This window comes from Sarcophilus harrisii, chromosome 3, assembly GCF_902635505.1.
Source record: "Sarcophilus harrisii chromosome 3, mSarHar1.11, whole genome shotgun sequence".
Classification (NCBI taxonomy): domain Eukaryota; kingdom Metazoa; phylum Chordata; class Mammalia; order Dasyuromorphia; family Dasyuridae; genus Sarcophilus; species Sarcophilus harrisii.
The window spans coordinates 496,569,511-496,596,475 of NC_045428.1; the positions used below are offsets into that span (position 1 = coordinate 496,569,511).

The window sequence follows — 26,965 nt, forward strand, 5'->3', positions numbered from 1 at the left end:
TCAAAGGCATAAGTAACATTTTCCTGGTTCTGTTCACTTCATTCTGCTCAGTTCACAAAAATCTTTATGGGTTTCACTTCTTATACTACATAGTATTCCATCACCTTTATGTACAATAACTTGTTCATCAACTTCCCAATTTATGGGTACCCCACCAGAGCCTCAATTCTCTGTCATCTCAACAAAGAACTTATATGCTTAGAATCAGTCCCTTCCATAATCTACTTTTCTTTTAATTCCCCTTCCTCTTTCCTTCTTATTTCTATGTTGAATAAAATATATTTCTGTACCTAAATCTGTGTGTGTGTGTGTGTGTCTGTCTGTCTGCATGTATGTCTCTCTGCGTGTCTTATGTGTGGGTATTCTTCCTCTCTTTGATAAATTCAGATGGTCTCTCTCTCCCCCTTGTTTGAACAGCTTCTACTCAAAGAGTGGCTAAGTGGTAAAACAGTGCTGGGCCTGAGTTTAAATTTGGCCTCAGACATTTACTAGCTAGATGAGTCTGGGCAAGTTATATAATCTTGTTTGCCTCAGTTTCCCCATCTATAAAATGAGCTGGAGAAGGAATGGCAAACCACTCCATTATCTTTGCCAAGAAAACTCCAAACTGAGTCATGAAGAGTTAGACATGACTGAAATGACTTGAATAACACCTACTTACACATCCTAATTATATTAGATAATTTCCCCTAACCTTCCTTTTTCCCCCTAACCTATTCCTTTTTCCTTGTCTTTCCATTCTTCTCTTAAAGTCATTAGAATGACTCCTAGGCCTTATCTCTGAGATACAAGTATCTCATTTAAAAATTATTAATTAGATTGTTTAAATTATTCATTTAATTACTAATTATTAATTAGATTAATTTAAGGTTTTTTTTTTTAATCACAGAGACTAACCAAGCAGAATTCTGATCCCAGCAAGGCAGAGCAAGAATGGAGTTCAACAAGGGGCACCATCCCTGTATTAGTACGCCCATCAAAGTTTCCCACTCCACCCTACTCTGGTTCTTCAACCAACCTTAGGCCGTCTCCACTGGACATCTTGCCGCTGGGTACCTGAGTAATACAGGGATTCATCATTGGCTGGGAATGTAGGGTCCTCAAAGAGCACCTTCCTCTTCAGACAATCCTTCTTCAGAGCCCAATATTTTTGGTTCTCATAGGGTCTCACAGAAGAAAACATCGTTTAGATCAGCCTTAGGGAAAGATAAGAGAGGGAAAAAAGACTTTGAGATGAACCCAAAAGAAAAACAGGTGCATTTCTTAAAAGTACCATTAAAAAGGATCTCTCATAGTACCCATCCTCCTATAACATTTCTTCTCTAGCCTAACACTAGTTCCCACTGCGTGAACTAGCCTCTATCTATGGGTTATTTCTGAAGCTATGAATATGATTCTGGAGCCCAGTTTTCAAACCATAATGGTACCGTGATAGAGTAGACAGAGTCCAGAATCTAGAATCAAAAGATGTTGACGTGCAAGTATCATCTATCATTTCTTTGTGGGACCATGGGCAAGTTGTTTTGCTTCTCTGTTCCTCAATTTCCTTCTCTATAAAATGACATAGTAGAACTATATAACTTCTAAGATGCCCTGCAACTCTAATATTCTGTGATTTTACCTCTCTTATCTTTTTTCCCATGACTCCCCAACATAGACTCCTCACCACTCCTATTAAGCCTGACTACTCCCTGGACCACTACACTGATGTACCCAAATCATTCCCACATCCAGTCTTGGCTCCCACCAGGATCTCTCTCCCTCCCATAGTACTGGCTATATTATACTGTTCACACAGCATTTAAATTTAACTTTTCTTACACAGCTGTTATTGTTGTGATTAAAAATGATAACAATACTAATACATGACTTAAAGAGTATAGATATTTCTAGTAATAGTGGTTCCAATACCTCCATCCCTTAGCAGACAGGATCATATAGCTTAGAGCTGGAAGAGACATTAGAAGTCATGTATTCCAAGCCCTTTCTTTTATAGATAGGAAAAGTTAAGAGGGATGAAGAGAGGCTGAATGGTCCAACTCCTTCCATTAGCAGAGAAAGCACAATAAGAGGTCTGCAGAGTAGGAACTCTGGCCTGAGGTTACACAAGTTCTAAGATCAGAGTCAGTCTTTGGCCCAAACCCAGAACTCTTTGTCTTTCATCATGCTGTTCACCATTATACAGATGAGAAAACTGAGACTCATAAAGCTAAGGTCATTTGCCCACGATCACAATTATGATCTCATAATTAATAGAACTGGGACTGGAGCCCCAGTGATAGGATGATTAAACTTTACAGCTGGAAGGGATCTTAAATGTGCCTCACTCCTCAGATGTCCCAACAATATTGTATCTGTCCTTTTCTTATTAAATCCTCTTAAGTATCCCAGTTATTTAGATAGACCTTGCTTTTCCTTGCTGGACCTTGACTTCCCAAAATGGAAGAAGTCTATCTTATTTATCCTTCTCCCTCTTCTTCCCCTCCTCTGCACAACAGAAGGATACCTCTTCAGAACATATACTCAGTATATGAATCACAGAACAGACTCTATTATATCATAAGCTCAGAGAAAGGTGAGATACCTTTGGATTCAAATGCATATGGAAAGATTTTATAAAGGAGGAAGACCTTGACCCAACCCTGTAAGGTCAGACATGGTTTGGATAATTGATGAAGAGTGCATTCTAAATCAAGTGACATAACCAAACCTTCTTCAATAAATGGAACCTGGTATCTAGATCTTGACAAAAACTTAGGAAGCATGAGTCTAACATCTTCATTTTTCAGATGAGGAAAATGAGGTTTGAGGGACTTACCCTAAGTCACACAGGTAATAACTGTTGGAGAGGGGATGTTAAGTCAGTTCTGATTATATTACAGTCAGTGATGTTCTCTGCATTGTACGACACTTCCTTCCTAAACAACCTAAAGGTAGAGAGACTTCTTATGAAATAAACACTACTATGGGAGACAGGAATGCACTGATATTTCCCAGTCTTTTTTTGGGGAGGAGGGGATCTTTTATTAATTTTTTAAAAATTTAATTTACTGTTAATTTATTAAATAAAACAAGCATTTCTATAATACAGTATTTTTTTTAATTGCACAATGAACCTGAAAATCTATTACATACAACTTGCTATTCCTTTTAAATATAATAAAGTTAGCATGAAAATTTTTCTTTTGGAGGAGTTTTGAGCTCAACCAATTCTCCTTTCAGAATTCATTAAGTCCAGGGTACAGTTAAGACCTAAGTCCTGTATCAGGGTTAAGTTAGAGACAGAAAACAATAAGGCAAAAGATTTCCTATTCTCAAGGAGTCATAGTTTATAAAAAGATATGTAGAGTCCAAGGATGCCTATAATATCTACTCATTATCACAAATGAAGAAAAATCTTATGGGTAAAATATGGTGTTTCAAGTGTAATGATTAAAAAGGTTCAAGAGACATAGTTTCTACATAATTTAATATTTTATTAATTAAACCAGAAGATTATTAATAAAAGAATGGTCATTTGGCTGTCTCTCTTAGTCCAAAGACAATTATGGAGTGGGCTCACAGTTTATATACTCTTCAAAACAATGAAGGAATGCTAGTGACATCATGTTACCCTTGAAGAGAAAAATTATCTCTAGTCAGACCTATACTATAGGTGCTCTACTCAGACACCTATAGTCTTAGGCTATCTAGATCCCACCTTTTTAAACTATGGGACATGATCTCATATGGAGTTCTGTAACTGAATGTGGGGGTTGCAAAGTTAAAATTAATTATCAGTAAATATTTGATTTGTATACCTATTTTATTTATATATATATATATATATATATATATATATACACACCATATATATATATATATATATATATACACACACCATATATGTGTGTGTGTGTGTGTGTGTGTGTATACATATATATACCTGGAATGAGGTAATTATTTCTGAATTAAAAGGGGTTGCAACTGGAAAAGTTTAAGAATTCTTTTTAAAACAAAAGAATCTGTCTCCACCCAAACTTGAGTGAAACACAGTGAGCTTAGGTAAAGTTTGGGTGGGGTCTGACCAAAGTAAGGAGAGTTAATTCAATTTCATTATCAGTAAAGTCCTTCCAAAAAAAAAAACAAAAAAATACATTCTTTTCTTTTTCCCTTTCTTTTTTCTGACCAACGAATACATTTATAGAGCTCTGAATATCTCTCCAAGCCATGGATTGTTAATAATCATTTCCTTCATAAGTGGTCACTAAAATTACCTCTCATTCTAACATTTTCTATCCTGAGAATATCAGTATTAAGAGGTACTTTATAACATAATTAGAAGAAAAATTTCTTAGTGACAGTCAAGTCAATGAGTCTTTGTTAAACACAAGTCATGTAGTGGTGAGGCTGATGATTCTGCACTCACTTAAATCCAATTCATTTGCAACTCAAAACATCACCCTCCTAATGTCTTTGGTTCTGGAAGGAAGGACAAACAACAAAAATCATGTGCTGGGGAACTAGCAAAGTGCTAGAAATATAGAAAACAGTTCTTGACCCCAGCAGCTCACATCCAGGGAAAGAATATGTAAACAACCATGTCATTCAAACAGAGCAGACACAGGATAAACTGGAGCTCATCTCGGAATATTAATGGGTGGTCCTGGTATCTCTTCCAGGAATTTTTTAATTTGGATGATATCAAACTTGACTTCCCCATCATGCCCCTGAATGGGTCAAGTGGGAGCCAGGCAAAGTCCTTTATCATATCCAAGGATCTCTTTCATGTCCATGGTGGTGAGAGAGTGAGAGACACCTCTGAGTAGCAGCATCATGAGGAGGTGATGGCAGAAGAGACAGCTCCTCACCATCCTCACTAGCTTTGACAAACAGTGAGTTTAGAGCTCTCAATTATGGTGTCTGTTTATATGGATGTATATAATATATGACTACATGCAGCATGGTGAAAAAAGTAACAAAACCCTCTATGTCCCTTGAGATCTCCTTCCAAATTGACATTCATCAACATTAATGGTATAATGATAATAATAATGATAGCATTTATATTGTGCTTTGCAAATATTATCTCCTTTGATTCTCACAACAACCCAAGGAAGTAAATGCTATTATTATCCCATTTTACAGGAGAGGAAACTGAGGCAAACAGAAATTAACTGACTTGCCCAGTGTCACACAGCTAGTAAGTAAATCTCTGAGGCTGAATTTGAACTCAGGTCTTCCTGACTCCTGGCCAAGCTCTATCCATTGTACCATCAACTGCCTCTCTATATGATTGATATCTTTTGTAATTCTATGTAGTGACTGATAAAGGGGTCCAGAACACAGAAAATGACTGAGATCCTCTGATTCGATGGAACACATTTGAGGTTCATACAGCCAGTAAGTCTCTGAAGTGAATTCAAGTCTTCCTGACTACAGGAATTTGGTTCTGGTGAGTAAGTCAGTCCAAATCCTCAAAACGTTACTATTATCCAGCCTTTTTCTGGCTACATTATTTTGGTCACTCATATTCTGAGGAGTTTTCCCACCAATGCCCCACTTTAATCTCTACTTTCCAGAATCCATTTCCCCCAATGGCTTCTTACAACCACAATATTTTCCTGTAGATCATCTAACCCAACTTCCTGCACTTATACATGAATCCTACAGAAGGGAAGCAGCTTAGCCCTTCTGTAAGAACGCTCTCACCCTGGGAAATTACTTTGTACACAGACTGTATTTACTATTGGTGTTATTTCCACCAATCTGTAATCTCCTAAAAGGCAGAAACTGTTTCACATTTGTCTTTGTAGCCCCAACCCTAACAATGCTTGGCTTGATACAGAGCAGGAATACATATTCTTGAATTGGACTGAATTGTCCAGTGCCAGAGGAGTGTCAGCTTAAACCTGGCTCTCCATCGTGTGTGTGTGTGTGTGTGTGTGTACATATATAATCCCCCACACCACACACACACATATATATGTATATATATATATGTACAAGTAGAAGCTAAGTGATACAGTAGATAATGCCTGGCCTGGAATTAGGAATACTTATCTTTCCAAGTTCAAATCTGGCCTCAGATACTTCCTAGTTGTGTGACCCTAGGCAAGTCACTTAATCCTGTTTGCCTCAGTTTCCTCATCTGTAAAATGAGCTGGAGAAGGAAATGACAAAGCACTTCAGTAACTTTGCTATAAAAAACCCAAATGGAGTCAGGAAGAGTCAGAAACAAATGAAAAAGATTGAACAACATATTTTATATCTACATCTATATACACACACGTGTGTATAGACATATATCCATGTATATGTATGTTATGTGTATGTATGTGTTATGTATGTATATATAGAAGAGTTTTTGCCTAGGGAGTGAGAAAACCTAGGTCCAAATCTCCATTCTGATGTTTATTATCTATGTAATATAGGGGTTCTCAAGGTGGAATCTGTGAATTTGTTTTTTAAAGATTATTTTGATAACTGCTTCAGTGTCATTGATTTTCTTTGTGATCCTCTGAATTTTATTTGAAGCATTTAAAACCAAGATTCTAAGAAAGGGGTTATAGGCTGCATCAGACCACCAAAGGGCCCACAACACAACACAACACAACAAAGATTATGTACTCCTGATGGGGCAATGGACTTAGATTCAAATCTAGCCTCCAACACTTACTGGCTGTTTAAGTTTCAACAAGTTATTTTATATCCTCATCTGTATATATCTACATATAGATATATGTCCTCATCTATAAAAATGAGGGTATTAAACCTAAAAAAAAAAATCCCTTTTAGCTCTGAACCTATGATCCTCTGATAAGTTGCTTCACTCATTCAAACCTCACTTTTCATTCTTTGGGGATAATAATTATATGTATATAATTATATAATAATAATTATATTTCTATTCAAGTGAAAAAAAATATCTTATAAGCCTAGTACAGGTCCAGAAAGTTTGGAACACTAAATAGGACGTCTGGGAAGAACTTTAAAACTCAGACTATTAGGACTGGTAAAACACTTAGAAGATAGAATGTGACACATGGAAGAGACCTTAGAATAAGGAATTACATAAATGGAAAAAGCCCTTGAAAACAGAACTCTCTCTATATTCTGTGGCAACCTAGAAATATCTTACAGAAATGTGATTAATTCTTCTATTGCAGACTTATGCTGACTCACATTTGGAAGTCTTTTGCACCACTGCACCTGCTGGGATCATGTCTGTAAACAGGCCATACCTTGGCTGCACAAAGGTAAGCAATGATGGATGTCAGTCAGCTTGGGAGGCCGGGGTCTGGAATTTGGCAAGCCATTCTGAAAGTACCAGCCTCAGCCTGATCAGTAACCTTTCTGAACTTCAGAATCAATACGGGGAAAAGTTCAATGCCTCCCCAGGTAAGGCCTGACCTTTCAGTGGTATCTACCTGGGCAGGGCCCCATTACTCTTCCCCTGGCCCTCTTCCAACAGAACAAACACTGAGTCATAAATATTGAGGATCCAGGAGGTTCTTAAGGTAAGAGTCACAGCTTTTCAGCCACTGTACTGCAGGCATCTGGTCATCCCTCTCATCATTGATTCGACAAACATTGACTGAACCTCACTGGCAGAGAATTCTCAAACAACAGCTCAGTGCTAATGGATAGTCAATGCCTACATAGACCTCAAAATGCCAAGTTGTTGTTTTTTCCCTTATACTAAGGGTAAGCTGTCATCAAGTTGCTGGTAGGCAGCTACAGGCATCTTGGTAAAAAAAAAAAAAAAAATGGATACTACATGGAACTTGGAATCAATCAGACTTGGATTCAGATCCTCCCCCTGAAATCCAATAACTACATGACTTAGAGACACTCATTTTCTAAATCTGAAAAAATGAAAACAATAGGAGCACCTGTATCATAGGATTGTTGGGGGAATCAGATCAAATAATATATGAAAACCTTTGTGCAATCTTAAAAGAATTTTATCAAGAGGGAGTAAGAATTGGCCCCATGATTTCACTGCTATAGGGAACTCCTTGAAGAGGAAACTCCCTTATTCCCTTCACTAATGCAGATTAGAACCTTCCTTGAAGCTTAAATCTTAAAGAGATGCCTAGAATACTAAGATATTAAGTGACTTGCCTGGAGCCACAGAACATAGGAGATACAGAATTTGCACCCAAGTTTTCTTGGCTAACAGGTCATGTCAGCTATTAATAATGGATCTAGCTTCAAATGAATTGGGTTAAATGCTAGCTGTACCAGCTAACTGAATCACCTTGGGAAGAAACTTGGGTCTCTGCTTCCTTCTCTGTAAAATGAGAATTTGGGACCAGATGATATCTAAGACCCTATGCATCTCCAAGTTCTAAAATCCTGGATTTAATCATGCAGCACAGTGCCAAGCACATAATAGGTGATTTATAAATACTTCTTGTTGATTTAATTTTGTAGTTACTTCTTTGAATTCTATAGTTCTATAAGTACTGATTTAGTACTTATTATACATAGGGCATTATGATGAACCCTGGGGACAATTCAATATTTGAACAAGACATGGTGTTTCCTATTAGGGGGCTCACAGTCTGGAATGGAGATGGGACACTTCTCTTAAGAAGGAAACTGAGCCAGAGAGATGAGAGATGACAGATACCCAGACAAGGATAGGATGGGCTGTTCCTAAGAAGGAAAAACAAAGCTTGTCTGGGAAGAAAAAAAAAAAGGTGGTGACAGAAAGAACAAATATTGACCCCATGACTGAAAACTCAGTGAAGAGAAACAAGACCAGGAAGGAAGAAGAAAGGCCAGTAGGGGAATAGTCCTATTGCATTTAAGTAATAGGGGTGGGTGCTAGGGCTTAATAACTGATAACTCAGAGCCATTGCCTGCCCTTGAGGGCATCTGGATTGATCTCAGAAACTGGATCCTATCAGCCTTGTCCCTCCCTCCCTTCCTCCACCTCCCTCACATCCTCAGGCAGGCCATAAGGCAGATATCCCAGGCAGGGACACTTTCCAAGACTATAAATAAGCTTACTAAAGAAAAAGGGGGAAAACCCTTCCCATTGAAACCCTTATTGGACACCTACTGTAATCCTTGCCTTCCTCCCAGCCCCATTTGATTGATAACAGGTGACTATTCTCTACCTCTTAGGTACAAAAAATCTCAGTATTGGAAAAAAGGTGAGCAAACATCTGCCTGTGATGGAGGCAGAGGAGGACAGTAGTCCACACCTTGAAAGTATATGTAGGAAGAGAACAAAGGTTGGTAATAAGAATAAAGAATAAAGAAACTTTCCCTAGTAGATTCCACAAGTCACTGGATTCCTGTTGGCAAGTCATTCTTAGAAATAAAGGGATCTAGGACAGGTTAGAAAGAGAATGGGGAGCACCTTTATTTCCATAGCTTTCAGCTCCTATTTATACACCAGTTGATATGTCTATAGTAGTTTCGAATCTACAAATCCTTCAGTTCTCCCTGCTAACTGCCAGATGAGTAAGCAGAATATACTATCCACCCTTTTCACAAAGGAGGAAAACTTAGCTCATCAAATGGAAAGAATATGCCCCAAATCACAGAATATGTTATCTGGGGCAGATCCAAGTCCTAACTCCCAAGCCAGTGCTCTTTCCTGTACCACAAATGTCTAGAGATACTCTGTGGCCTCCAGATAGATCAACTTTTTCCACTCGACACCTCTTTTTGCCTGAGAAATTTTTGCATGATTCCCTGGATATAGGTATATAAAACAGTCACACATATCAAACATTGTTGATAATAAAAATTTTATGACCCTCACATTCAGCTATGTGATCCTACATGGGGTTGCAACACAATTTAAGAAACTTTGAAAGGAGATTCTTTGTTCCCAAGAAGTCCACTGTGTACTTGAAAAGATCATAAGGGACCTGGAAAAACAGAGTCAAAAGTTCCTCCTTCTAAATTTCCTAGCAGAAGAAAAAGTCAACAATAAAAGTAAAAGCATTAACACTTTGGTATGCTTAACACAACAGATGTGGAACCTAGAATGTCAGTGCTTGAAAAAATCTCAAAATATAGAATGTTTGAGTGAAGAACACAGAATGTTGGAGCACTGAAAATTAGAACAATTAAAGATTCCAAGTATTTGACCTAATGCAGGAATCCCCTTTCTAGAAATCCTGAAAGAGGATCAAACATATGTGAATACCACAAATGACAGCAAACTCCCTAATGAGTACAAGTCACAAATCAGTCTGAAAGTTTGCCTCTTCAAATCCCAAGCTTCCTTCAAAGCTCAGGTCAAGTGCCATTTCCTAGAGGAAACCTTCCCTTTCCCTTGATTTTACATTGTATTGATTTTGTAACTATATGTATCTATGTATACATGATTTTCCTTATACAGGAGGTAAGCTCCCTGAGGGCAGAACTTTTTCCCTTTTTCTTTTCAGAGCCTTGAAGTCTACCACAATGCCAGGCAAGTATATTAAGCATTTAATCATTTATTGATTGATTGAAGGCTTCATAGAATTAGAACAGATCATATGATAACAGATATAGGACAAAGGGACCACGTGTTCTCAGGTATTCTTTTTCCTGAAGAGCACACTAGGACCAATCCTCTTCAGCTTACATGCTGCCAACTATGGAAAAATTACAAGGCCTAGATTTCATCTCAATAACCTGCCCACCCTTGTGACTCCAAAAAGTTTTGAATATCTTTTCAAGTCAAATTAAAAAAAAAACAAAAACATTACAACACCTATCTCCCTTGTAAAAAAAGTTACCCAAGTCCTCAGTATGTACTTTGGTAGCTATAAATGCCAACAGTTAATTAATTTACAAATTATTGTAATTAAATTACAAATTTACATAACAAATTAAGCAAAGTAGAAACCACAGAATCTCATATTTAGAGATGGAAGAGACTTTTTTTAGAGGTCATCTAATCCAATCTGGATCTAATCAGAAATTTATCCTTTCCTCCCATACATATCAAACCCCTTCTTTCCCACACTACATGACTTCTAGTGATAAAGAACTTGCTTCTTCCTGAAATAGCCCACTCTGCTTCTAGACAGATCTATTAGGAATGTTTTCCTTATATAGATTCAAAATTTCCTTCTCAACAACTTATTGTTTCCTACTTCTGCCATCTTGGGGGCAACAAATAAGTCTAATCTCTGTTTCTGATATCAGTTGTTGAAATACTTGAAATAAGCTATCTCTTCTCTTTTGGGAGCTAATGATCCTCAGTTTCCTAAATGAACTTTCATATGCTAGTATCCAGATCTTTTTAGAACCTGAATTTATCCTGAAGATATTCTTCCTAAAATGTAGGACCAGAAAACTAAATGGCCTTAGCAAGTATGGCCTTATCAGGGCAGCAATTCAGTGGAACTTTCATCCCACAGGATCTGGATTCTTTATTTCTCTTAATACAACACACAGTGTGCCTTTCACCTCCCTGGATCTGGGTCCTATATTTCTCTGAATACAACGCAAAATCATGTCAGCTTTAGCAGCATCTCCCTGGAACTGAACCCTATACCTCTCTTCATACAGACACAAATTACATTAGCTTAGCTGTGTCATTTTACTTATTACTATACTCATGGTAGAGAAGACATGAATTAGATGCTAGTACAGTTAGACAGATTAAGAAATATTCGAAAGAGCTCAGCCCAAAGAGTAGTCATTAATGGTATCATGTCAACTCAAAAAGAGATCTAATGTACCACCCAAATAATCTGTGGTTGGCCCTGTAATCTTTTATACTTTTATCAATGAAATGGATAAATGCATAAATTATATGCTGATCGGTTTTGCTGATAACACAAGGTTAGAAAGCAGAGTTAACCTAATGGCATGCAGAATTAGCATCCAGAAAGTTCTCAGAAAGGTAAAGAAACAAGACTAATTTAATAATTAATAATAATTAAAAATAAAATAAGTTTAATAAATAAATGTAAAGTATTACATTTGGGTTTTTAAAAAATCAACTTTACATACAAGATGGAGTAGATGTGGCCAGGAGGCAATTTGTCCCAAAAAGATATGATAATTTCAAAAAGTAGAATCTCAATAAGGGTAAACAATGTGATGGGGAAGCCAAAAAAGCATTGAGATCTTAGAATGCATTAAAAGAGACATAGTATCCAGGACTAGGGAGACGAAAATCCCTCTACACTAAATTCTAGTCAATCCAGATCAGGAAAAATGTACTCCATTCTGACTACCGTCTTTTAAGGATAATAAAATGAAAAACTTCAAATAAAGAGACTAAAGTGTCAAGTGTATTGGAGACTGTCCTAAAATGTTCAGTTGAAAGAACTGAAGATGGAGAAAGAAAAGAGAAGAGAAGAGAAAAACTTCAGGGCAAAGAAAAATACCAAGGAGGATTAATATGTGAAATTAGGATTGAAATAAATAACTAGCATTTATGTAGCACCTACTATGTCCTACGCACTGTGCCAGGCACTATACAATTACAACCCTAGGAGGTCTACCTATATTATTATTACCTCCATTTTACAATTAAGGAAATTAGAGTTTTAGTCCTATTTTTTGTTTAACTCACTGTGTTACTTGAGACAAGGTATTGGGAGTCTTTAGGTCTCAGTTTCACTATCTGTAGAATGAATCAAGATCTCAGTAAAGGATATTGAAGCTATGGATTTTAGAGATTGTGACTTGTCCAGCTTCACACAACTAGTAAGTGTCTGAAGTCATATTTGAACTCAGGTCTTCCTGACTCCAAATCTGGAATTCTGTTCATTACCTGATATAAGATCTGCTCTGTTTAGCCATAGGATACATAAGAGACATGTTGCTGAGGGGCTATTTTGGGCTCCTTATAAGGAAAAACTTCCTAGCAATTAGAACCATTCAAAAGTAGAATGCCCTGCCTTAGAAAGTAGTGGATTTCCTCTCACTAAAGACCTACAAATGAAAGCTAGATGAATGCCCTGCCTTAGAAAGTAGTGGATTTCCTCTCACTAAAGACCTACAAATGAAAGCTAGATGACTATGTTCAGATGTCACAATAGCCTTTGTGGTCCTTCTAATTCAAGTTCCTGTGATTCATATCAAGCTTGTAGTTCATGAAACTTCCCTGGATTTTCTCACATAATATCTGCCCAGCCTACATTCTCCCATCTTTTACTTGGAAAGATGATATAGGACTTTGGGCAAGCCCTTTCTTTTCACTGGAAACTCTGTAAAATGAGGAAGTTGAACTAGATTTCTAAGATGTCTTCTTACTTTAAAAGTACTTTTTTTACCCGCATGAAGAATTTCACATTTTATTTCAATGAAATACCATGTTCAGATTCTTCCTCATCCTCCTAGCACAGAATCTAGCCTGCAAAGGGCTGGAAAGAACCTTAGTGATGTTCTAGTACAATTTCCTACAATTACAAAGGAAGAAATTAAAGTCTAGAGACAAGGAATTGAGTTGTTCAGTGTTACACACATAGTTAATGATGAAGTAGGAGACTATAGTTAGAGCTGGTCCTTGAAGGATAATTCAAATTTGGATAGAATAAGATGAGGTAACATGATTCAAGGAAGGGAGAAAGTTGTCTTGGGACAGGGGGACAGGAACAGGAAAGAGAAAGGAGAGAACAGAAAAGTGGAGAGACAGTCCTGCTTGGCCAGATTAGAGAAATCTGAGGGAAGAGGTGAGGGCAATTGAGTTGGGAAAGCGAATGTGGCCTTGAGGCAAAGGAAGAGGTACCTAAGAAAGTTGGGCACTGAGCCCCTTCCTCGTACTGCCCTTCTTACTTTTTCCCATTCTGAGCTCCAGGAGAAGGGGAAAAATTTCCATATATCCCAGAGTGGTCCTTTCCCAGAACAATAAACTGGGAAATTGTGTGGGTGTTGTTATATGACAGAAGCAAGAGAGAAGAAATACAGGATTTCCTAGCTTTAGTGCCAGCCTCCAAAATCAACATGACCAGCCTTTATCTCGCTACATTTTTAAATCCAACTTGAGTCACCACAAGCTCCTGAGCCCCACCCACGCTCCCTGCTTCAGCTTCCTTTACTGAGTCTTTGATTCATTCTACAGATAGTGAAACTGAGTCTCAATGCCATGCCAAAAGTAACACTGTAAGGCAGAGAAAGAACCAGGACTAGAATTCAACTCTCCTAATAACTAATACCAAACTCTCCTATGAACTGCCTCTGAGCTGATCTTCTCATTCCCCACCCTCCATTAAAAAAAAGAAGAAGAGCATAAAAAACCCACAAAAACAGTCTAATAACATCTTTTTCTACACTTTTTTTTTGGTACTTATTTGTTTAAGATTTTTTTTGATGAAATGTTCTAAACAGGCTTGGCTTCCTTTCTATGGTTCACAAGATGTAGAGTAAGAAGGCACCTTAGAAATCTAATCCAACTTGCTCATTTTACAGTTTCCAATAAAAGGAAAAAGTTTGCCCAAAGTCACACATCATATAAGTAGAAAATCCAGAACTAAACATTTCTCCTTTTAAAAACTATTTTTGCAACAGGTGATCTGGTTCTCCTTGCCTCCTCACACTCTACCTTGCAGAATCCTTATTTAACCCTTCTCGAGAGCAAATTTGAACTCAGGTCCTCCTGACTTCAGGGCAGGTGTTCTCTCCACTGTACCACCTACCTGTCCTGATACCTATTCTTTTAATAGTATTTTATTTTTGTCTCAGTTACATGTCAAGACAATTTTTAGCATTCTATTTTTCCAGATTATGAACTTTTTTCTCTCCCTTTTTCCTTTCCCTCCTCTCTTCCTAATATGGCAATTTGATATGTTATACATGTGCTATCACATAAAACGATGTTTCCACATTAGTCACATCTGTGAAAGAAAAAGTGGATCAAGAAGAAAAAGAATAAAGTGAAAAAGGATTGCTTAAATTCGCACTCAGAGTGCATCGCTTCTTGATCTGGATGTGGATAGCATTTTCCCTCATTAGTACTTTCTACTTGTTTTGGAACACTTGTTGCTGAGAAGAGCTCAATCACTTGTAGTTGATCATCACATACTGTGTACAATATTTTCTTGGTTCTGTTCATTTCATTTTGTATCAGTTAATGCAGGGTTTTTTTTTTTTTTTTTTTCTGAGATCAGCCTGTTTATTTCTTATTGCTCCATTACATTCATATATCACATCTTGTTCAGCCATTCTCCAGTTGATGGACATCCCCTCAATCTCTGACATTTTACCACCACAGAAAGGGCTGCTATGAAATTTTTGTACATGTAGGTACTTTCCCCTTGTTTAGGATCTCTTTGGGATACACTTAGTCATGGTAATGCTGGATCAAAGGGTCGGCACAGTTTGGTTGCTCTTTGGGTATAGTTCCCAATTGCTCTCCAAGATAATTGGATGCTTTACAAGTTCAAATGTTGGTAATTCTTGTGTTTATTTTGTCTTTCTATCCTTAGTGGCTAGCACATAGTAGGCATTCAAGAAATGTTGAATGAAAGCATCAGAACTAGGATTTGAACCTAGTTCTTCCCAACTTTAGTTCTGGCCCTCTTTTCACTCTACTTTATTGTCTTTTTACTCAAGAATATGAAAGCATAGAGAGAGATACACCAGAGGTGACAAGAGGAGCTCCCTCTGTCTGAAGTAGTAGGAGCAGGGATCAAGGAAAGCTTCATGGAGGAAGTGGCGTTTAAACTGGTCTTGAAAGAGAGGTGGGGTTTTGACAAGCTGGAATGGCAAAAGTATTGGAGGTACAGGGGAAAATGTGAACAAAGTCTCCAAAGTTTGAAAGCTGAGGGTCTGTCTATTCTGAGAAAGGTGAATAATACAAGATGGAGCAGCAGCAGATAACAGGCACACACTGAAATAGTCAGGGAGCATGAGGTCTCAACAGACCTCTGATAATCATGTTGTGGACTTGGGGAATCATGACCCTTCTCCAGGCCTGTATCCTCATTTGTAAAGTGAAAGGCTGGACTAGATGACCTCAAAGGTCCCTCCTAGCTTCAGTGCATGGATCTGATAATCCTCTTTTTAATCTCCAAACTGGCCCCAGGAGAAGAGCTGAGAAAATGAACCCCACCCCCTTCCCTTACTGGAGAGATAAAGGTCCTTCGGTGTAGAATATAGCATCTAGTGCTAGATGAAGGCAATGTATTAACTGGTTTTATTTAGCTTTTTTCTTTTTCTTTTTTAATCTTTCTTTAAAGGAAATCTTTCTGGAAGGATAGACTTAGAATAGACGAATTCTATTCAAATGTCTTTTAAAATTCTACAATTCATTCATTTATTCAACAAATAGAACCTATTGAGCACAAAGAATTGAGGGAGATACAAAAAAACTAGAAATTAGAATTAGAAACAGAAACAAGAAACCAGCCAAGAAAAGGAAGGATTAAAATATTCTATACAGTACTTTGTGAGGTGATTTCTAGGCAATTCCTATGAAGAGTGTATTGGTGTTTCTACTGGGTCTATATCCCAAAGAGATCTTAAAGGAGGGAAAAGAACTCACATGGGCAAAAATGTTTGTGGTAGCCCTTTTTGTAGTGGCCAGAAACTGGAAACTGAGTGGATCCCCATCAGTTGGAGAATGGCTGAATAAATTGTGGTGTATGAATGTTATGGAATATTATTGTTCTGTAAGAAACAATTAGGAGGATGATTTCAAAGGAGAGACCTACAAGAATTGATGCTAAGTGAAGTGAGCAGAACCAGGAGATTATACACGGCAACAACAATTTTACACAACAATCAATTCTGATGGATGTGGCTCTTTCCAACAATGAGATAATTCAGGCCAGTCCCAATGATCTTGTGATAAAGACAGCCATCTACATCCAGAGAGAGGACTGTGGGAACTGAGTGTAGCTCACAATATAATATTCTCACTCTTTTTGCTGTTGTTCATTTGCATTTTGTTTTCTTATTCCTTTTCTTTCCTTTTTGATCTGATCTTTCTTGTGCAGCAAAATAATTGTATAAATATGTTTACATATATTGGATTTAACATATTTTAACATGTATAACATATATTGGATTGCTTGCCACCTAGGGGAGGGGTTTGGGAGAAGGAGGGGAAAATTTGGAACACGAGGCTATGCAAGGATCAATGTTGAAAAATTATCCATGCATATGTTTTGAAAATAAAAAGCTTTAAAAAAAAAAAAAAAAAAAAAGAGTATCTTGGTATGGTCTCCAGGGTGATTTCAGCCCCTCTCCTGGTGTCCATATTCCTCTAACAGCTAGTTACAAGCTAGCTAAAAGCATCAGGTAGGTCCCTTACAGAGCACAACTTATTCTTGGGACACTGATGAGTCACTTCTGCCTTCTTCAGTGAGTGGGCTGTGCCCACCTGGTTTGCATGGTCTGATGCTGTTAGTTTCTCCAAACACAGACATTGATACTCCTCAGCCATTTCATTTCCTATCCACTGCAGCCTATTACCTCATCCTTTTTCCAATCAAGAAAGAATCAGAATCAAATTCTCCCCAAACGCACTATGAATACTAATGTTATCTCCTGGGACATAAGAAGGCAAGCACAAAGTAGAACCTTGGAACACAGAACAGAGGATGACAGTGCTAGAAGAAACTTTGAGCTAGAGGGGAACCTTAGAATGCTAAGTTTAAATGCTAAAACTTCAGGCATTTGCTCTGACTGACCTCTATACCTCGGATGCACTCCCTCCTCCTCATTACCTATTGACTTCCCTGGCTTTCTTTGCATCCAAACTAAAATCCCAACTTTTATCAGAAATCTTTATCAATGCCTTTTAACTCTACTTCCTTTCCTCAGCTAATTATTTCCTTTTTATCCCATCATCAGCTGGTCTGTACAGATTTGTCTGCTTATCACCTCCACCTTAGACTTGTGAGCGCCACTAAGACAGGGATTGTCTTTTGCATTCTTTTTGTGTCCCCAGCACTTAACACAGTATATGTCTATACCAGGTACTTAATAAATATCTACTGATGAACTGATTGCCTGAATTGGAATTCAGGCTGAATTCCTGAACCTTGGAATAGAGAACAGAACAAGGAGGCCATAGGACAGAAGTTTTCAGACCTGGAAGGGACCTGAAAACACCAAATGTCAGAGCTGGGAGGAATCCCAGACCATAAGGTTAATTGTGGAAAGGACTTTAGAACATGTAAAAAGAATGACATTATTTAGAAAGGTACTTAAGAAATCATGTGGTCCAAAACCTTCATTTTCCAGAAGAAACTTTTCAGAGTTCCTGAGAGATGACATTTCCAGTTACAGTTTACATAGATGGTTACGAACACAGTCAGGGCTGCAAACCTGGTACTGTGTCTGCCTGCAATTTTGACCATCTGTTTATTCATCAAATACTTATTAAATGCCTACTAAGTGCAGTGCAGACTACAAAACTAGACCAAGTCTCCACAAGGATAAATGACACAGAGGGATGAAGACAACTATTCCAGGTCACATAGCAAAACAGCAGCAGGGATGGGTCAGCAACCTAGATTGCCTAATTCCCAAAGCCAGAATCATAAACTTTCATAATTAGAATGAAAACCAAAGATCACCTCACCCAATTCCTTTATTTTACAGGGAAGAAAACTGAGACCCTGAGAAGTTAGGTGCCCAGGGCCACCCAGTCCGTCAGTGGCTATCAGGATCAGAACTTGATTTCTGTTTATTCCCCTCTCTACTATAATAATCTTGGGAAAGATTTCATCCATCTATCTCACTATCTTTCTGAACTCAGACAATACCCCTCCCCCAATCCTTCTCTTATTACTTGGAGAGCTCCAGGCTCACTTTAAAAAAAAAAAAAACATTTTGTGCAAGTAAATTGTGAAGCTAGACCCACGTGGACTGGGAGTTCCTGTAAATGATTGGTGCTTGATAATCACAACCAGAACTGCTGGCCCCAAAGGAGACAGTGTTGGGAAGATGGAGACCAGAGGAGTAAGACAGGAAAAATGCCCCCTCTGTTCACTCAGAGCTTACAGTAACCTCTTCTACGGCAGCTTACGTCATGACAGGTTACTTAAACATCCTATCCACATCAGTACAAAGAGCATGGGGTAGTGCATGCTCCTCTGAAAGAGTGAAAAGAAATGAAGCTCCGAAATATGAAAACAGAAGTTCGATGTCTCCTGTACATCAGGAGAGCCCCAAATGCCCCATCTGAAAAGAAATTCTGAGCTGAAGAGCAGGCAAGAGGTCTCAGGAATAGGGTGCAAAGGCTTATCCTGGAAGTGAGAATGTTCACTACCCTCCCTCCCTGTACTAAAGAGAGCTCAGACTATGGAACACTGATTATCCTGCAGACTTAGTTGATGTACTTCTTGATTTGGCTGAACTATTATTTTTTCCTTTCCATTCTTTTTACATTTTTTTTTTTTTTTTTGTTAAAAGAGATAGTTTAATAGGTAGAGGAGGGATATATTCCCATGTGAGACTAATGCTAAAGGAATATGAATTATTAATATTTTTTAAACATAAGGTACTATGTTGAAAAGGGCAACTCGGGGTACTGATAATGCCAGAAAACCTTCACATCTTTTTCTCACAAGGATTCTAAAACCAGTGTCCTTTCCACTATATCATACCCAGAACTCCATGACAGCAGGGTTTCCAAAGTGACTTCCTTTAAGCAAATATTCAACTATATCATTCCTCTATTTAATAAGCTCCATAAAATGCTTTGTTTAGCTTTTTAAGCTCCTGGGGAAAAGTGATTAGAATACTGGATCTAGAGTCAGGAAGACCTGAATTCAAATCCTGCCTCAGGCACTTATTAGCTATGTGACTCTGGGCAAGTTACTTAATCGGTTTGCCTCAGTTTCTTCAATTACAAAATGGGAGTTATAATAAGACTACAGATAATAGCAACAACCCAAAGTTGTTGTGAGGATCACATATGGTAAAATTGGTGAAGGGCTTAGCACAGTGTCTGGCACATAGTAGGCACTTCCTACTTAACTTCCTTCTTTCTAACCTAGACCCATGCTATCTTTCCAGATCCACTAGGCATTAATCCCTCCCCATGCTCTAGGACTGAGTCAAACTGGCCTTCTCCCTGCTTCCTCACACACAGCATGCTATCTCTAGACCTTTATGCCAGTGATCTCAGTTGTCTCGATATCCCTCCCTCAACTTCAAAGAGTGTATCTCCCTCTCCCTTTAAGATACAACCCATCCTCTGCAGGAAACCTTTCCTGATTTCTTCCCCACTTCCACTATTCTCCTCTAACTTTTTTGTCTTTATATAAGCTCTATAGTAATGATGTGTGAATTGATGACATGATGATATAGCCTGTGTCAGACTCATTTTTGCATCCCTCAAAGGTTCTTGCACAGAACAGGTGCTTCAAAAACTTATCTGACGAAGGGTCTTCAAAGACCAATCATAACTCCTTTTTTTCCCCTTCTTTTTATTCTTCATCTAGGAGCAAACCCTGGAGCTCCTCTCCCAGGCGCGACCTAATATGGATTTACACCTTCCAGCCCATGAAAATCAGTTCCTGGGACATCCTGCCTCCTGCCTAATGGAAAGGATAAAACTCATCAATGTAGAGAAACCACTTGTGGGGAGGAGGAGGGGATGTACACTCTGTGGGAGGTTGAAATCAGGACTGGAATAATGTTTACTCATGCAGCTTGGGCTTGATAACTAAAGTCCGGGGTTACAATAGCAGTCCCAATCCTGATGTTAACTCACTGTGTGGCCACAGACAGGCCAATTTCCTTCTCTGAGATTCATTTTTCTTCTCTGTAAAATGAAATAAATCTAAAATAGGGTTTCTTAAACTGGGACCTATCAATATTTTTTAAATTGATATTTTGTAAATTATTTCAATATAATTATTTTCCTTTTAAACCCTCTATATATTTATTCTATATATTTAAAAACATGATCTGAGAAAGGTGGTGCAGTAGAATAGTGAACCTGAAGAAAGATATGAATTCAAATCCTGACTCAGATACTTACTACCTGTGTGATTCTAGACAAGTTATTTTGTCTCTGCTTGTCTCAATTTTTTTTAGCTGTAAACTGAGGAAATAGTAACACTTACCTCCCAGGGTTGTAATAAGGATAAAATGAAACAATACACAAGGTTTTGCAAAGATGAATGTTGAAAACTATCTTCGCATATATTTGAAAAAATAAAAAGCCATAATAAAAAAAAGAAAGCAGAAAAAAATAAAAAAGTAAAAAGAAATAATGGTTGTAAGATATCCTGCAAACTTTAAATTTTATATATAAAATATTTAAGTATATAAATTCTAGCTATTTTTATTATCATGATTATCTCAACTTATGTCTTATTCCCCTAGATCCCAAGATCCATGAAGGCAAGGGTTGTCTTCGCTAAACTTTATATCTTATCTTGTTGAAAGGCACTTAATAATTGTTTTATTGGATAAAGCACTAGACTTGAGTCAAGAATCCTTGCAAGTCCTACTTATTAGCTGTATGTCCTTGCACAAGGCACTTGAACTTACTGAGGCCCAATTTCATTATCTGTGAAACAGGAATGATAATCCTTGCCCTAGGAACCACACAGTTTTGTTGTAAAAAAGCCTTTTCTAAACCTGAAAGCACTAGACCAGGAGTTCTTAACTTGGAGTCTGTGATTACTTCCACATCCACTTCCAAGTATTCCTATTCACATGTTGCCCAACAGAGCTGGAGAAAATCATGACATCATCTCAACTGGGCTCACTACAAATTTACATTATCTAATCTCAACTAGGCCCTCGCTAAAGCAAGGTAAAAATCACAAGCCTCCCTAATTTGTTTCCTAACCTATTCTCAGCAGCTATTCCAAACTTTCGCTTTTTTCATCAAGGCTCTCATAGGAAAAACTCACTCCACTCATCCTCTGAGCTGAAGCCTGCTCAGAGTCAAACTAAGACTGAAACCACTGGGGAAAAAATTCATCTTTCAATTCTCCTCCCTATTCTGACATCATTCAGACATTTTCCTCCACTACTGCTTTCATTCTAGTCTTAGATGAAGAAGTGATCCTTCTGAATACCAAGGCAAACTCCTCTACATGGGACCTTGATTTCCTCTCCTCCAGACTTCTCTCTCATTCCTAAACTTTTATCTTCAATCACTCCCTAATTAGTGGCTTCTTCCTTGATATTACAAGCATGCCCATATGGCCCTCATTCTTACCATCGCCATTGACTATCTTCCTATACCTTTCCTCTCCATCATGATTAAACTCCTTCAGAAAGGGATCTTAGTGACTCCACCTTCTTTCCCTCATTCCTTTCTAAACCCTTCTGCAATCCACTTCTGACCTCAGCAGTCAACTGAAAAAAATTCTCTCCCAAACATGTCCATGATCTTTTAATTGCTAAATCTAACTATTAGCCTTTACTCAATATCTGCCTTAATCTCTGCAACCTATGACACTATAGACCACCCTCTTCTCTTGGATATTCTCTCCTCTCGAGATTTTGTGACTAGTGTCACTCTCATTCCTTTGTGTCTGACCATTCCTTCCCAGTCTCCTTTGCTGGTTTTCCATCCATATCATGTCCATTCACTATGGATGTCTCCTAGAATCCTGCCCTGGGCCATCATCTCTTTCTCCTGTATTTCTCTTGATGATCTCATCAGCTTCTAAGGACTTTACCATTACTATACAGATCATCCTAGATCTATCTAGCATTAGTGTCTCTCTGGAGCTATAGTTTCACCCATCCAACTGACACTTGGACATCTCAAACTGTACCCCACAAGTACACACACCTAAAACATAACTTATTATCTTTGCCCCCCAAACCTTCCTTCTTTCTGAACTTTCCTATGACTGTTAAGGGCTCTACAAACTTCCCAATCACCCAGGTTTGAAACCTACGTCTTATCTTCACTCTCACCCACATATTTAATCTGCTGAAAAATCTCAAAGTGACATCTTTCAGAGCAAGGTTCCAGTGAGGTGGCTGTCATTATTCTGCCCCTTTCTGTCTTAGTTCTCTGCCCCCCTCGACACTGCACCTGATCAGGATATCTGGGCTAAAGACACCAAACCTTTCCCAAAAAGGAATCTCAATCAAGAAAATATAAAGATACTACAGCTTTGGCTGTTCCAAAATGAGAAAATGGAGACAAGATGTTACTCTAAACGGTTTACCTGCAATTTACTGTTCATAACGTTTTCTTACATGACCTAAAGGTAATTTTAACATGGATGGTTTTAACACTGATGATCCGTGGCATATACAAATTTTATCAATAAGAAACTGCAAAAGGATTGAAGGGAAGTGAGAAGAAATTTAGAAGACAAAAAGGGCAGATTTCCAGTGAATGTTACTAAAGAGGACAGAACAGTGTAACATTTGCTTTGGAGATCTGTAAGAAACTTCCTGCTTTTCAAATACAGAAAATCATAAGAGCAAAATCTGTTGTCAATTTTTCAATTTAAAAAAAAGCCACAAGGATGCTTTGAACCTGGGTGGGTTTTTTTTCCCTCTATTTCAGCATTTCTCACAAAGATTCAATGTAGACAATTAATGTGAATTTGAATGTTACAGGACACTTGCAAACCAAGTTTTCCTTTCTTTGTAAACAATGTCTCAGCTCCAAAGCAATAGGATTTGTGGGATGTCTGCTTTCTGTGACCATTCAGTATGTTGCAATATACTTTGATATGCTGCATGCGTCAAAAAATTCTAATGATTTCTAATTGTATTGTGAGGATAAAGAACTTGCTTCTTACCAAACAACAACATTTTGAGCCTCATCTGAACTCCCCATGAAATAATGACTGATTACTCATACAAAGTGTATTAGCAATTGGACATGTTTGGTTTCTTTTAGATATAATTAATTATATGGATTCGAAAGAAAATTGTGTTTTCAAGAAAGACAATGGTAGGCTTAAGTAATGCCGGAAGAGACAAAATTTGGCATATCTGCTTGCAGGCAGGAATTTTTTTTCCCTGTGAAATCATCTATGCATTTGGGCTTTTGTTTGTTGAACAACTGTGCAATTGTAATGTGCCTTTTAGGTTTAGTGGGGCCTGGGATGGAATTTTCATACAAGCCCATCTATTTATTTAATTTATGGTTTAAAGAGTTCTGAGATGGTGAAAACCTATTTTTGTTTCTACAAGGTTATATGAATTTTTCTTTTTCTTTCTTTAAAATAATATTTTATTTTCTACCAATTACATGTAAAAGCAATTTTAACATGTATATGAATTTTTCAACATGAATCCTTTGCAAGAAGATTTGATTCTATGTAACAACATACATTTCTTCTTGAAATGAAATTTGAAGGTACTTTTACAATGCTTCTGAAGATAGGCTAGGGAAGCTTTATTGTACATTTCTTTCTTTTTTTTTTCTGAGACAATTGGGGTTAAGTGACTTGCCCAGGGTCACACAGCTAGGAAGTGGTAAGTGTCTGAGGCTAGATTTGAATTCAGGTCCTTTATTCACTGTGCTGCCTAGCTGCCTCTATTATACTTTTTATTGGATTAATAAATTATACCTATTATTTTAGAGGGAAAGAATAAGAGAACAAAATGAAACAGAAAAAAATTCACCAGTCTCTTCCTGAAAGAAACCCTAAAAAGAAAACTCCTGAGGACACCGTAGCCAAAATCTAGAATTTCCACATCAAAGTAAAAATACTGCAAGAATTCAACTACTGAGAAACCACAAACAGGATCATACAAGATTTAGCAGCCACCCCCATAAAGGAGTAGAGAATTTGGATACAATATTCCATGAGGCAAAGAATTTGGGAATATAGCCAAGAACAACATAACCAGAAAAACTGTGCATAATGTTACAAGGGAGAAAATGGATCTTCAATGAAATACCTGACTTCCAGGTACTTACTGATTAAAACAAAACAAAAAAAAAAATTTAATCTTCATAACATGGCCCATTTCTACTTTTCCTATCTTCTTTCATTCTACTCCCCTCCATACTAGCTATACTAGCCTACTTGTAGCTCCTCAAATATGATGCCTTTTTACCTTTACATGGGTTCTCTCCTTATTCCATGAATGCTTTGTCTCATAACCTCTGCCTCCTGGCTTCCCCTGGATTCTTTTAAGGCAGAGTTTAAATCTCATCTTTTGCAAGTGGCCTTTCCCATTTACCCAAGCTGCTAGTGCTTTCTCCTTTCAGAGGATTTACAATCTACTATAGATATGTTGTATATATACAGTTATTTAGCTCCCACAAGACACTGAGTGATTTGTCTATGTAGTATGTGCCACAGGCACTCAGCACAGTTCCTTAAAGATTCATAAATAAAGTTTAATTTTTGGATCAGTCAGCATCACTCACTAAAATGAGCTGGCTTTCCCAAGTAGTAGACAAAGGCCAAAATTTGCTAGCTTAGATAGCCAGAAAAGGTTAGTGAGTGGGGATAACTATCCCTGCAAAGCTATAGGGAATTGGAGATGGGACATATTAGCTCAGAAACCAGTTAGATCACCTGAGACAGGAAAGCAGACAAACCTGTTTTAGACCTAATGAGTCATCATCCCCTGGGAAAAAAATTTTTCTTTCTCCTGTTTCCAGGTTTAAGGGGATTTCCTTTAAAACTGACCAGAGTTGATCAGCTTTTCAGAGTAGCTCTGCTTCTTAATGATGTGGCAGATAATTTATATTTGTAACAACTGCCCATGACACTATAATTCTCTTAATCTTACAAAGCATTTTTTCTCAGAACAGCTCTGGGAGACAAAGAGGGAAAATATTCTTTACATATGAAGAAAGAAGTGGAAAGTCTCTTCTCCCCTTTAATAAGGGCTGGAGTCAGGTCCTTATCCAGCCCTTCTGACTTCAGTTCCATTCAATCCACCCAGCATTTATTAAAGTGATTATCATGTGCCAGGAAAGCACAATGAAAAGCACTGAAGACACAAAACCAAAAAAAAAAAAAAAAAAGTCCTTCAGATCAAATAGTTTACATTCTACTGGGAGAAAATATGCACAATATTTAGTAAATACAAAAAATATATATACAAAGTAAAAACAAGGTCATTTTGAGGAGGGTGGAAATATTAATATACTGCAGGAAACTTGGATGGGGGAAAAACCTGTTATCTAAATTTATTTAGTTTACTTTATAAATGTGTTTATTTTATTTTATGTATTTAAGGAGATTATTGAGAGAAGGGGTCCCAAGATTTCACCAGACAACTGACAGGGTCCTTGAGATCCCAAAAGGCAAAGAATCCTTGTTGTAAAAAATAGTCTATGAGTTCAGGTTTCTAGAGAGTCAGGGATTCCAAGATGTGGAGTAGAAAATATAGAACACCCAAAATATGATCCTAGAATCTCTTCCTTGGGTCCTTACAGAGAATAAGAGTTGAAGAGTATGATCATATATTAACATAGGCAGCATCAGTCCATAATGTCATACAATATACACATTTGTGTATATGTGTGTCTATGTATGTATGTATACCACATATGTAAACCCACATATGGTTTGCAGTTGTCTATTTTATATATATATATATATATATATATACACACACACACACATACACACACACATATATATATTTACATACAAATGTATGTATACTATGTGGTTTGTCATTGTCTACTATACATATATATGTGTGTGTGTATATTTGTATATACATACCCCATGTGTTATATCTATATTTATATATATTATACATACATTATATATATACACACACACATACACATATACATACACATCCATATCCACACTTACACACAGACACACCCATACACCTCAACAAAATCTCTGTTTTCAAGTCATTCAGAGTAAAGTTATTTGGTACCACTCCATCAACCCCTTGTCTCCAAAGGAAGAGTGGCCAACTTTGTCCCTAGGGATTTTTCCCAGACTAGGAGTAGTCTTTTCCTCCTCCTTAATAGAGAAGTGAACCATTGACCCCAAATTCATCTTCTGCTTAGGTCACTAATAACAATAATGGCTTTTAAGGTTTTCAGGTTTACAAAGCACTTTATACATATTGTTTCATTTCATAGTAAGCAATTTATAATGCTTAAAGAGCTGCAAAGAATTTTATGATGAGATAA

General features: G+C 37.5%; 1 protein-coding gene and 1 long non-coding RNA gene across 3 annotated transcripts in view; one reads left to right on the plus strand and one right to left on the minus strand.

Moving 5' to 3' along the window:
• CAPN5 (calpain 5) overlaps positions 1-26,965 on the minus strand; it is a 145,319-nt gene that overhangs the window by 102,673 nt on the left and 15,681 nt on the right. Inside the window, exon 2 of the mRNA XM_003764627.4 lies at positions 1,019-1,196. Coding sequence (XP_003764675.1) covers positions 1,019-1,183 — 165 coding nt within the window. The 5' untranslated portion in view covers positions 1,184-1,196. The remainder of the gene's footprint in view (positions 1-1,018; positions 1,197-26,965) is intronic.
• Positions 896-20,712, plus strand: LOC105749904. Of its 2 annotated transcripts, XR_002769807.2 has the most exons (4): positions 896-1,052; positions 5,302-5,434; positions 7,149-7,238; positions 20,349-20,712. It is a non-coding gene; the product is annotated as an uncharacterized LOC105749904 (long non-coding RNA). The 2 variants fall into 2 exon arrangements; XR_002769806.2 differs by lacking the exon at positions 5,302-5,434.